This window comes from Anneissia japonica, unplaced genomic scaffold (assembly GCF_011630105.1).
Source record: "Anneissia japonica isolate Jap-2015-1 unplaced genomic scaffold, ASM1163010v1 scaffold287736_len1891122_cov214, whole genome shotgun sequence".
NCBI classification, from domain to species: Eukaryota; Metazoa; Echinodermata; class Crinoidea; order Comatulida; family Comatulidae; genus Anneissia; species Anneissia japonica.
The window spans coordinates 46,819-58,885 of NW_022756106.1; the positions used below are offsets into that span (position 1 = coordinate 46,819).

The window sequence follows — 12,067 nt, forward strand, 5'->3', positions numbered from 1 at the left end:
GTACTGTACTGTCATCAAAGTATGACGCATTGGGACGCAAATATTGATGATGAGATGATGAAAGCGATCCCATAATTCTTTTTTCACAACAAAAACAACAGTCTACTGTAATATGCGATGGAGTTAAATGGTGATGATGCTTTGAAAGAATATCAATATCAGTTAAACAGAGGACTAAAAATTGCATTTGAACGTTGTCCATCTTGTAATACAACACATCTTCCGTTTACCTGTCAGAATTGCATACAGGAAGGAAATTATTTTCGTTCGAATAGTGATGATTGTGAAACGTAAGTGTGTTGTCATCAGCGGGACGGAAGGCTAGGCTAGGCTTCTGCATTGTTGATGTCACGGTCTGCTAAGCTTTTACCTGGGACCTCTATGCAGGGACCAATTAATGTACTAATAATGCTCTTTTTTGGTTAAGCTAGGCCTAAGCCTAGTTACCAAGACATGTAGACTGTGTTGTCATGTAAAACCAAATTTGCATTGTATGAAGATGAAGTTCATAACCTTCTTACAATTTTAAAGGTCTATCTATTGCAATGCTGACAACCATGAATATGGGATTATGGCTATTTTCTTGACGATTGTCAAGTGATACACTACTAGCTAGGCCTATACTAGTTTTGGCCCCAAGCCACATAGGCAGTTAGTTCCCTTCATATTAGTTAGGTGAAGGAATGCTCAAACCCTAACAATATATTAAAGGATGATTCATTTCTTTTTCTCAGATTTACTGATTATAATACATAATAAGTGAAAGTTCAGTTATTATTACTCTGCTCAAGATAATAATTAATATTCAATTATATAACAACACTACTTTTAACTACAGGTTCCGTGAAAAGTTGGAACGGTACCAAAGGTACAAGGCAGGGGAACATAATAGGATCTATCAGAAGTAAGATAAACTAATTGTTTCCAGTTCATGTGTTAATTAATGATGTATCATACTATATACTGTATATTAGCAAGGTAAATGGGTATCATTAATGATAATGATATCATTGATAAAATAAATAATGATTAATTTGGAATTGTTAAGCACATAGAGTTTTAGATATGCGCTATATAAATATACAATAATAATAATAATAAATGTGTAGTTATTCTGTATAGCACTTCCCTAGTATTACACATCAAAATGAATAACTTATTGTATCAATCTTTCTAAAACATCTTTACAGGTTGTGTACTGAATTGGACAAGAAATTAAAAATAGAAGCCAAGGTATATTTTTATTGGAAATTACTGTGTTTGAATAATTAAGAACATTAGCAAGAAAAACAATATGATAGAAATAATACTGTAGTACTGTAGTAGATAATTTTCTTTGACCTGACCTACATTCAACAGTACTGCATGTAGAATCACGAGCACCTTAATCATCAGGAATTATATTCTTTCTGTTTTACAGAAGTGGGAGGTGAAACAACTCAGACAGCAAATAGAATTTATGAAAAAATCAATTGAAGAAATTAAAACCAAGAAGACTAAAGGTACAACTGGAAATTACAATATAGTAATATTCACAATGACGAATACCGGTGGAATGCTCATTTAATTTATGGTTTCTCAGTAGCCTGTGTGTTACAAATCTATGAAGAACCTAGAAAATAAAACTGTTTATTATGCATTGAGATTATATAATAATGTGATAATTTACTTTCATTATACGAATAGGTAAATTTAATAATTCTTATAAGAAATATCATCCTTGATTTTAAAGCTCTGTCTACAAATAAATGTGACATGCCCATATTTGGGTGTAATATTACATCATCATGCCCATATATGGGCACATCACATTTATTTGTCACATAAAATTTGATAGTGTGGATGTAACTTAAGAATGTGATTGATTTATTTAAACTGAATACAAATTTAAATTTTATTGTTTTTATTATTATATTGTTATATATATAATATACATTATATATTGTATAAACAAATATATTATATTGCTTTTATTATAATATATTATTGATATATATATATTTATATATACATATATATATATATTAATTATATTATATATTTTTAACTAAAAAGAAATTATATTATATTGTTTTTCTTATGCCATTATGCACTTAATGTTGTAATGTTTTTTGCTTGTAACAGATGAAGAAAGTTTAAATGCAGTGAGTGAACAGGTGAAACAATTTGAATCAAGAGCCAAAAGTCACCGTCATAAACTAGACAAGATAAAAAAATACATAGGTATGGTAATGGTAAATATTAAAGTCAGGCTCAAAAATTTGATATGTCAACAGATTTTTCTAAGACATAAAAAGCATATTTGATGAAAAACTCAGAAAGGGTTAATGAGATACAGATCTTTAAATAATAAAAAACTGGAGGTAAAAGGGGTGGTTATCAAAAAAATTGTAACTCAATAGCCTGACTTTAATTTCTTGATATTGGAGATAAAAGGAATGTGTGTTTAAGCTGGGGTGGCATGTGTTGAGGAGGTTTCCATGATGATAGAAATGCTTAACACTTTATTCCTTAGTTTTGACTAATTTGGTTAATAGACATAACACTTACTCCACAGAGGTATGAGGCTTCCATGCCTATTACTTAAGTTTTTCTATTAGCCATAACACTTACTCCTTACTTTTGACTAATATGGCCAAGCCTACACCACTCATATTTTGATTGTTGTTATTGTTGACTGTGTTGCTCTTTTATTTATGTAAAAAATAATTTTTATTTTTCTCAGAACAAATTAAAGAAAACCTTAGCGATAAGAGACACAAGTTGGATGAAAGGGAGGAGGAACTGTGTGAGACACGCAAAATAAGAGTTAATCAACTTGTGCTACATATATTTCCAATATCTGAAATAAGAAGGTAAGGGGAAAATGTATAAAGTAATTATATAAGAACTATCATCATTCACGATGATGCCCAATAAAAGTTTTCTGTGTTTCTGGGTTGTTTTTTTTTTTTAATTATTTAGTGTTGCATATATTTAAGTGTATCAAGGTATAGTTATTAGTTTATAGTCTTTATATGAGTTCAATTCTGTTTCTATTGTCAAATGTTGTAAAGTTATTGTTCCATCCTGTAACAAGTGACTATTTGTTACATTCTGGCCTATTCAACTTTTCTAACATCTCTATTAGAGATTCTATCGAGAATTATTACTAGTTCTTACTATAATGTTAATAGGCATGCATGACATGGCTGTTTACTTTTAGATATGTTACACACAACACAAATTAATCATATATTATAATAGGCAACTTTTGATCAAATCATGATGATATAAACAAAGTTCAAAATACTCTATTGATGTGACTGATTACTTCGATATTACCTCAAACATATTTCTTGAATTAATATTTTCACTTAGCTGTGCCTGCCTTGTTTGTGAGCCAATAATCATATATGCCTGTTCTATGCCATTTGCTAATCTTTAAAATCATAATCCCTGTTAATCTCAGTGTAATACCCTTAAATCTTACTCTAATCACTTTTTAATCATACCCTCATCTCTTCATCTCACAAATACGTCATGTGAGGGTCACATGTTTATTTCATATTAACTGCATGACCATAACTTATAGACATACCATCTGTCATACATTTGGAAAAACCTATGAAATTCAATTAAAACATTAAATATCTCATGATATCAAATGTTTCTTAATGAAAATCCAATGATAAACACTTACTTTATCTAGCGATGTTTCACTAATAAGTATGTGTTTATCATTGGATTTTCATTAAGAAACATTTGATATCATGAACGATAAAATAATCCTGATGAATTTTTATAATCATATTGAATATCACATTTGAGAGGATCAAATTAATTGTTAGCTTTAAGTGATACTTAGAGGAAGTCTTGCTGATTAACTATCCTTTTAATACAGAGATGTTTGCAATTGTAGATTACAACTTTCATTTTGTGCGACCTTAAGCGGGGAACTCACTGTGTCTTTGGATGGGTGTACGACTGTCGCACACCGAATACAACTCCACTCCCTGTGAGCACTAGATGACGCGGCCCCGTCTGCTGTTTGTTATTAACAGTCTGAACGGATTGCCGTTAAAAACGATATGTTGCGGTGTTGCGTTTTTCATAAAATCGCAACGACCGCAGCGAGTGCCCCAGGCCAAGCGACAATATCAAAGAGCGGGCTTTTCGTAAGGTTAAAAACAATACCAGATGTATTTTTTTTTTTTAGTAGTCTGAAAAGTGATGAAGATGAAGAAGGGAAAGAGGACCTAATAGCGGCATTGGCAGATGCGCGTCAAACCTCATTTGTGCGCGGTCGATGGGTATTCTCTGAGAACCAGAGTGAAGTGCAATATTTGATAGTTGATGAGGATGTTTTGTTGCCTGGTAATGGTGACTACTCGGCATACACAGCATGGAGTAAGTCTATTTTCTGATAAAATAAAATATTCACTCTTTTGATTCTAATTATTAAAATTATTGTTTATTTTCACATATTATTTAATAACTAATATCAAAATATTAATTTAATAACTAAACCAAAATAATAATTAACCTAACTACAGGTACCTTTGCTATGCCCCATTAATTTTGCTAAAGCATTTAATCAATACATACCTTGAATTTAATTGTTTTAGATGTTTCATTTAGAGATTACCAGGGGTTAAATATCCTAATTAGCGGAAAGAAACATGGTTTTTTTCTTCATTGTTAAAAGATAATTTAAGTATAAGAGAAATGTTTTTTGTCATTGTTTCTAAAATTTCTGCCTGTTTTTTCAACTGTCGATGTGTTTGTAACTTTTTCATGAAATGTTACAAAAAAAAAAGAAGTTAATTATGATAGTTAAGTAACGTCTGTACCAAAATAATAATTAGTTAATTATTTGTTTAATTAATTTAATTTGATAGTTGAAACGAATGAGCCTCTGCTAAGGGGTCCAGGAACAGAGGTTGAGCTGCGTAACCCAGCATTCCAACTGAGTGCTGCTCTCTGCTTCACAGCCCACCTTGTCTGTCTCGTCTCATTTTATCTTGGTGTTAATCTCCCCAGGAAGCTGTGCTTTAGGTGAGAATTTCATATAGTAATTGAAATTATGGACCTGAACTACAGGAATGAAATTGTACAGTACAGTAATTCCAGTTAAGTCATTGATAGAATATCAATATGATTGGTCTGTGTATGCCTTACTAGTGCAACCAGTCTCAAAATTGCATATATGCAGTGGCATGTCATGTACTGAAAGAAGAAAAAATAGAATGCTAATTGATTTTGGATCTGACCCTGCAGTTACAGTAGAGTAGGATTAAGTATTACTTTCTTGGCCTGTTTTCTAATGTGTATGTTAAGCATATAGAGGTCTCCATAATATGTGCTCTATAAGTCGACCATTATTATTATTGTTGTTATTATATTTGTTTGTACTGTAGTTATGCAGTTGCTTTCTTTATTATTCCCTGAATGGAGATTTGACTTTTGTTTTATCCTTCTAGCGAGTTTTGTGGGAAAGAGATGAGTCCTTCAAGGTTCAGTAAATCAGTTGCCAACCTCAACGCAAATATCATGTATCTATGTAGCTCACAGGTAGTGTAATCAAATATTTTATAAAAAGTTCAGAAAATGAATGAAAATGGACTCCAGTGGAGTAGAGCCGAATAGCTTGATGGTTAAGATGCTTGCCTTCTAATCCCAGGGTCCTGGGTTCAATTCCTGTCACAACAGGAATTGTTCTCATGACTAAAAACAAATCCACTACCTAAGCCTCAATTAGAGAAGCATTGGTCCATCCTGTAAGTCGCGAGTGTACTTGCTGTTGGATGTGAAGGAACAGAATAAAATAAAAATATAAAATCCAAAGATAATATAAGGATTGGTTGAAATTCAACTTTAATTTCAAATTAATAATGTATCCATACATAACAAACATTCATATTAATGTATATAATACAACATAAATGATTTAGTATGTATATTAAATTACAGTTTCAATAGCCCATTCATTCTTTGATTCTGTAGAAGATAGCTCCTGAGAAAATCCTCTCATATGGAACACTAAGGAATATGTTGACTTTACTAGAACCAACAAGTGGCTATCTTGGAAGGTAAGGGAGTTGATGTGTCTAACAAGAATGCTAAATTGGGTATAATCTCAACATTGGTTTAGGCCCATCTCACCATACCAGGTCTAATTTTCCCATCTTTATACACATAATAATTGTTGATTTATATAGTGCCTCACATTGCAACCATCTTCAGGTGGTTGGAGGAAATATAATGTGAACTAATAACTAATAATGTGCAATTAGCCCATTTTTGTGAGAAAGACATCACTGTAGTGCCTTGAGCACTACTGTAGTGGAAATGTGTGCTTTATAAATCTTATTATTATCATCAGTGACCCTCTGGTATAGTATGTCCTTTCTAACTTTCTATTTTGGATCCTTCTGTTGCCAAGCTTAATATTTGTAGTTAAAATCCTCTGATGAAGAATAGGACAATAAACTTGCCTTTCATTTTTCTAGGTGTGGCCCTTTTGATGTGACAGTGAGCTTAACTGAAGCCAGACTTCTTTCTCCAGAGGTAGTCCTAAGCGACTCTGAAAGCAGCGACACCGGAGCAATAGACTATGAATCGGAGTTACAGACTGAAGACTGGGAAGACGTTCCCAAATCCAGTATTGTTACCATTCCTTTCCCGAACAGCCAATCGGCTATGAACTTGGGCCAACAGGATGTTACGCAAAGACGATCAAGTATGAACGTCACCGCCAGTGTCCACACTGCCGGAGGACTTGTGTCATCCGCAGCAGCTTCAATGGCTTCTCTGTGGCGGGCTGCCACTGGTACAACCTCATCTTCACCACCAGATAAGAGTTGACGATAGCCTCTGTTATTCATCTAATAAACATTTTTTAAATGTGTAAAATTAAAGACTGGGAGTTCTATTATATACACAATGAGCACTGGATGAGTTTGTGATCTGTTTTAAATGTCTCTCTTCCGTGGAACTTGTGCTGACATCATTTTTTAAAGTTTTTTTTACTAGGTGATAGGTATTTGAAAATGGAGGAAAATATAAAGCAATAAATTATGTTTAAATATACAATTAGTTATCATTACCAGAATTTGAAATGTTATGTGCATTATTTGTTCATGTTCTTAATATTAGTTATTTGTAAAGTTGCTGTTCACAAAGATGCACATTCTAACACTCCACCAGCAACCCAGGAATATACATTTATATGCTAATCTGTTAATTTCTACAGTGATACTCAAAGAAGTGTCTATGTTCCATGATATCACACGCATATAGACCAATGACGGTTATTATTTTCACAAAATCTAGGCAGTGGTAGTTCAAGAAATTTATTGAAGTCTGGCAGGGGGACTGAACCAAAGGGCTGTGTACAGCCTTGGTCAGGGTCGCTAGAATAAATTTCCTCGTGGGGTTCATGTGTAGAAATTTTATGGCGTAGGATATCCTGAAATTATGCTTTTAGACCACATAATTCAGATTGGCAATCACAATACCTTTGGATACTGCTTATATATGCAATGGGCTTGGGAGGGGGGTAGTTTTACTCTGACCCAAGCTGGTGAAGCCACTGAGGACAGAGGCTATTGTTCATTTCTTACACTTGTGATTATGCTTATTTTTATTCATTTATTTGATGAGGATAACCTGTGCAGCTCACCATTAATGGAGAGCTGATATTAAGGGGTCCTCAACAAATAAATATAAAACACATATATAAAATACGCTTGACCACATTCAAATGGTTTTCAATCACCTCGCATGGAAGGTCTACAAGCAGATCCAAGTTGAGTGAACCTGGTTAACTTCTGTAGTTTGCTTAATTAAAAATTATATATATTTTTTTCTAAATGGAAAATAAGCAAGTCTAAAATATGCTTGTTTAATAGATATGTTGAGACCTGTTTTGAATAAAATCAGTTTTAATTATATTATTAATATTATTTGTCTTTGTTTGAAGGAAGGATGAGTAGGATATTTACAGTGTCTTCAGCTCAGCCCTGGATACTACAATTTTGCCAGGATTTGCCTTATGTGAAGGCAAAGATTTTCGACAGGGGGTCCAGTGGATAATCCACTAGGGCCTTGAAATTAACTAAGCAATTTTGGCACCAAATATTCAAGTACATTAATACAGCACAAATAACCCAACAAAGAATAAAACTCATAGGTACAAAGGAAATATTTTATTAATGGTAGCACTAATTATTTACAAAATCACTGAATTGCCCTCTTTGCAATGGAGTAGTTCTTTCCAAACTAAACTGCCTTTAAAAATGAATTGAAGATCACAAAATAGGAAAAAATATCCAATTTTGTTGGCACGAATATTCCCCCTTAAGCATACAATATTATTCCTAATCGTTGCAATTAACTTTATTACTTTCCCTTAATATACAGTGCATAGTTCTAATAGTACTATTCCCTAGCTGTATTTTTTACAATTTTATCATAAATCGAAACATACTCCGAGCTAATAACATCTCAAAATACTTTTTCTGTATACAGCATTGTACACACACTAAAAAGTCTTGATTACAATACCATCCCTCAATAAACCTTATACAGACCTTTGATATTAAGCATACAGCATTCAAGAAGACTTATTCAGACAAATTCATACTTCCTGAGCCTGCAAACTTTGGAGAAGCCAAGCCTCAACATGTCATACAACTGCGTAATTAATTGTCTTTGTTAGCTCTCATTCAATTACGGAGGGTACGAAACATAATCTTAACATTTAATAAAATAGATACAATTGGTAGACACAATGAAATATAAATATTGTGTGATCTCAAAAATGGAATAGACAATACTGTAATAATTTTTAATTGAAACCAAATCATACAGACATCAGTAACAAATATGACACAACACTATATGTCACTAATCTGTTAATGCAATTCCTCTCTGTTGTACTGTACTGTATTAGCAAAGATACTAGAAACTCTCACATAGTAAGAGTAAAGCAGAAATACGCCCTACATTTATTACGCCTTCCCAGACATACACCGCGCCGTTCTATTTACGAAAATGACAATTTACATACCGGTAAGTTTCTTTATTTCCAGCCATATGCGGCACCTCATTTAATGGGGTGATGTGTACAGCTGGAAAATAAACAAACTTAGTTTTTTACTCATCATACAATTCAGTAATATTAGTTTTTTTTTTCTGTGGAGAGAGTATCTTGTATTTCTAGTGTCTTTGGTATAAGTTTCATATTGCCTAGGCAGGATTAGTTATCTATACATATCTAATTAATAGTCTATGTGAATTTTTGTCTATGCTGTCACAGTAGATGCTGTAGCTAAACATATAGCCCTCTACTTGGTTACCAAATGCAGCCCTCTCATTAGTTACCTATGCAGCCTCTAGTTAGCTACATATGCAACCTCTATGTACTTACCTATGCACCCCTCTAATTAACTACCATGTAGCCTTCTATTTAGCTACTACCTATGCAATCCTTAGTTACCTATGCCACGCCCTTCCCTAGCTACATATGTAGCACCCTCTGGTTAGCTACACATGCAGCCCTCCCATTAGCTACATCTGTATGCTATCCTCTAGTTTGCTACATGCCCACCCACCATTTAGTTAGGTACAGTACATACACAGCTCTCTATTTAACTAAATATGCAGCCCTCTAGTTAGGCACACATTTAGCTGCACATGTAATCCTCTACAGTAATTAACTTCTAATCTAACCCCCTGGTAATCTACCCATTTAGCCCCTAGTATCACTGAACAAATCAAGTTTGACATATAGGCGACATTTAGTGTTTTACTTATATATTAAGTCCTTAAAGGCACAGTGGAAAGAAAAGTAACAATGCATGTTTAGCCAAAACATTATTATCAGCCAATTTTCAAATTTTCATAAATTTCCTGTTTATCAATTTCTGCCAAAACAATATATACTTATATGTTACCAATGGCAACACGTATTGACATAAAAGCTCTGAAATTCGATCAAGGAAAAACAAAAAAGAAACATGAGGTATAAAATCAATTGGAATGTCATAAATACTGCCCCCTCGAGACAAAAATAGTCCTTGTCAACGCAAGGCAAGCCAGTGAGTATTCTGTTTTCGGCACATAGAGATGTAGTAGCATTGCTCAAATAGGACACACCAGTTTCAACACTCCATGAATACATCAATTCCAACACAGACACTCATTCAGCTGGATAGACGTGCGACTTGAAAAGTAAACTTCCATATAAAAAGCATTATATAAACTATTTTTGGCTTGAGCGGTGATATATTATCTATGTAAGGTGCTTACAATTTGGTTGTACAGTATCAAAATCGCAGAAATACAAAGCCATGGCTTCAAAATCGGCGTGGCCTTTTACTGGTGGAACCAGAATCCGAGTCTAATGAATCGCGTTTACCACTGGAAACTTTCAGACCAACTTCTTTAAGACGTTTTTCAAAAAATTGCGAGACGATTCGGCTTCTCTTGTACTCATCTGTCCATTGTTGGTTATACTGTTCACAATTCGTGAATATTAGCCTAACATCAGCTATAAATTCTGTTGGGCTGGTGTACTGGAAAAGCTTGAATTTATCGCAGATTACTGGAAAGTTCATAGGTCGCTTGATGATTTTATAGTAGTCTGGAGTCTGAGATAATAAGTATTAAATCATAATTAACATATTTGTTTTGAAAACCTTGATGGTATATAAGGATTTTACTCTTTTATAAACAAAAACTCATTAAATTATAAGTGTAATTGTGGGGAGAAACAACTATTTCCAGCCATAAAAAACATCTTTACAGCCCTGCACGTACCAAAACTCACAAAATTGAGGGTAGGCCCTCTAACAAATCCAGTCTTTCTACATTCTGATCTCATTATAAACACATAATGATGCTCATTAATTTGGTTTTAGCTTTGACAACAATTCTGGCATTTCACATTGATTGCACCTATCACCCTAGGTATGCACTCTAACCACCAAATCACAATTCAACTTAATTCATTCAATTCAAATTTATTTAATGCTACTAAAAGTGCACCTCAAGAGCCAATATGCAGTTCAATTACACTAAAAAATATATAGCCTACATACAGTAGGCGTATTCGAATGGTCATTTCCGAGGAGTGATTTACTACTCGGAGTGTACTCGTTCTTGTGAGGAGTTCGTGCTTCTCGTGCGACCAGTCGAATACGACATGTGCAGTTTGAGTAGAAAGAGCTGCTCAAAACAGGCCAGTCGAATACGCCTATTACGTAAATGAAAATATTTACAAAGGGACTAGAGAGGTAAATGGAGGTTGGTTTATGGGTTCAATGTGAAAATGAGAAGTTCAGTTTCCATTAAGGCAGGGTCAATTATAAGGGAGTGCGACACTTGTCTACTTACTGATGATGACATAATTAATGTCGAAATATTGAATCCCACCACGATGGCATGTATTGCAATACATGGAGTATGTATTATACTTTCTTGTCTACTTACACTTTTCTTGCTGACAGCTACCATAAATGGACCAGCTTCAGGATGTTTGCGGAGTTCAGCAAACAGCTGCTCACATAGCTTCATTTGCTGGGAATCCTCATTGCCTCGACGTCCGACGGACAAGCGCCGTGGCGGTGTTGTATTTTCGGAGTCTGATTCTGCAGAAAATAGAATAATAAATATAACATTTTATTAAATAAAATAGTATGCCTATGGATAGGCAAAAAACAAGTAAATTTAAATTGTCTTTAAAATACGAAAAACATTAACATTTAGAAAAAATAGTACATTTTGCTGGACTAGGAGATTAACCCATAACTAGCCGCTTCATTGTGCTGAATTGCATATAGGTACCGGCAAGGAAGTGTAAACTATGCAGGTTTTTAGTGGAATTTCCGGAAACTGGAATGATATTCATCTTTTTTAATTGAGTCTCTCTTGAAAACTATTGATCAAATATAAATTTTAAAAACACCTTTGTAAAGCTTATTTCATTATCTTTCATATGGTACTAAATATGTTCAAATCCATTCACAATAAACATATATAAAACGTACTAGAAGTATAGTCACTCAGTAGAGAATTGGGTTAG

At 33.6% G+C, this 12,067-nt stretch overlaps 2 protein-coding genes across 4 annotated transcripts in view; one reads left to right on the forward strand and one right to left on the reverse strand.

Moving 5' to 3' along the window:
• The first annotated feature begins 95 nt into the window (after positions 1 to 95).
• On the forward strand, positions 96 to 7,937 carry LOC117123949 (beclin 1-associated autophagy-related key regulator-like). 2 transcript variants are annotated; one of them, XM_033270046.1, is made up of 11 exons: positions 96 to 290; positions 839 to 904; positions 1,191 to 1,233; positions 1,421 to 1,502; positions 2,125 to 2,223; positions 2,726 to 2,855; positions 4,199 to 4,389; positions 4,881 to 5,037; positions 5,463 to 5,553; positions 5,986 to 6,071; positions 6,492 to 7,937. In XM_033270046.1, the coding sequence occupies exons 1-11, from the start codon at positions 118 to 120 to the stop codon at positions 6,844 to 6,846; spliced, it is 1,473 nt and encodes a 490-aa protein (XP_033125937.1). In that variant the 5' UTR covers positions 96 to 117; the 3' UTR covers positions 6,847 to 7,937. The 2 variants fall into 2 exon arrangements, with proteins under 2 accessions (XP_033125937.1, XP_033125938.1); XM_033270047.1 differs by having other exon boundaries at positions 4,202 to 4,389.
• Positions 7,938 to 8,167: 230 nt separating this feature from the next.
• Positions 8,168 to 12,067, reverse strand: part of LOC117123947 (bromodomain adjacent to zinc finger domain protein 1A-like) — a 21,376-nt gene continuing 17,476 nt past the window's right edge. For both annotated transcript variants that reach the window (XM_033270045.1, XM_033270044.1), the window contains 2 exons: positions 11,476 to 11,633; positions 8,168 to 10,634 (listed from right to left, as the gene is read on the reverse strand). In XM_033270045.1, the coding sequence (XP_033125936.1) occupies positions 10,341 to 10,634; positions 11,476 to 11,633 (452 nt within the window). In that variant the 3' untranslated portion in view covers positions 8,168 to 10,340. The remainder of the gene's footprint in view (positions 10,635 to 11,475; positions 11,634 to 12,067) is intronic.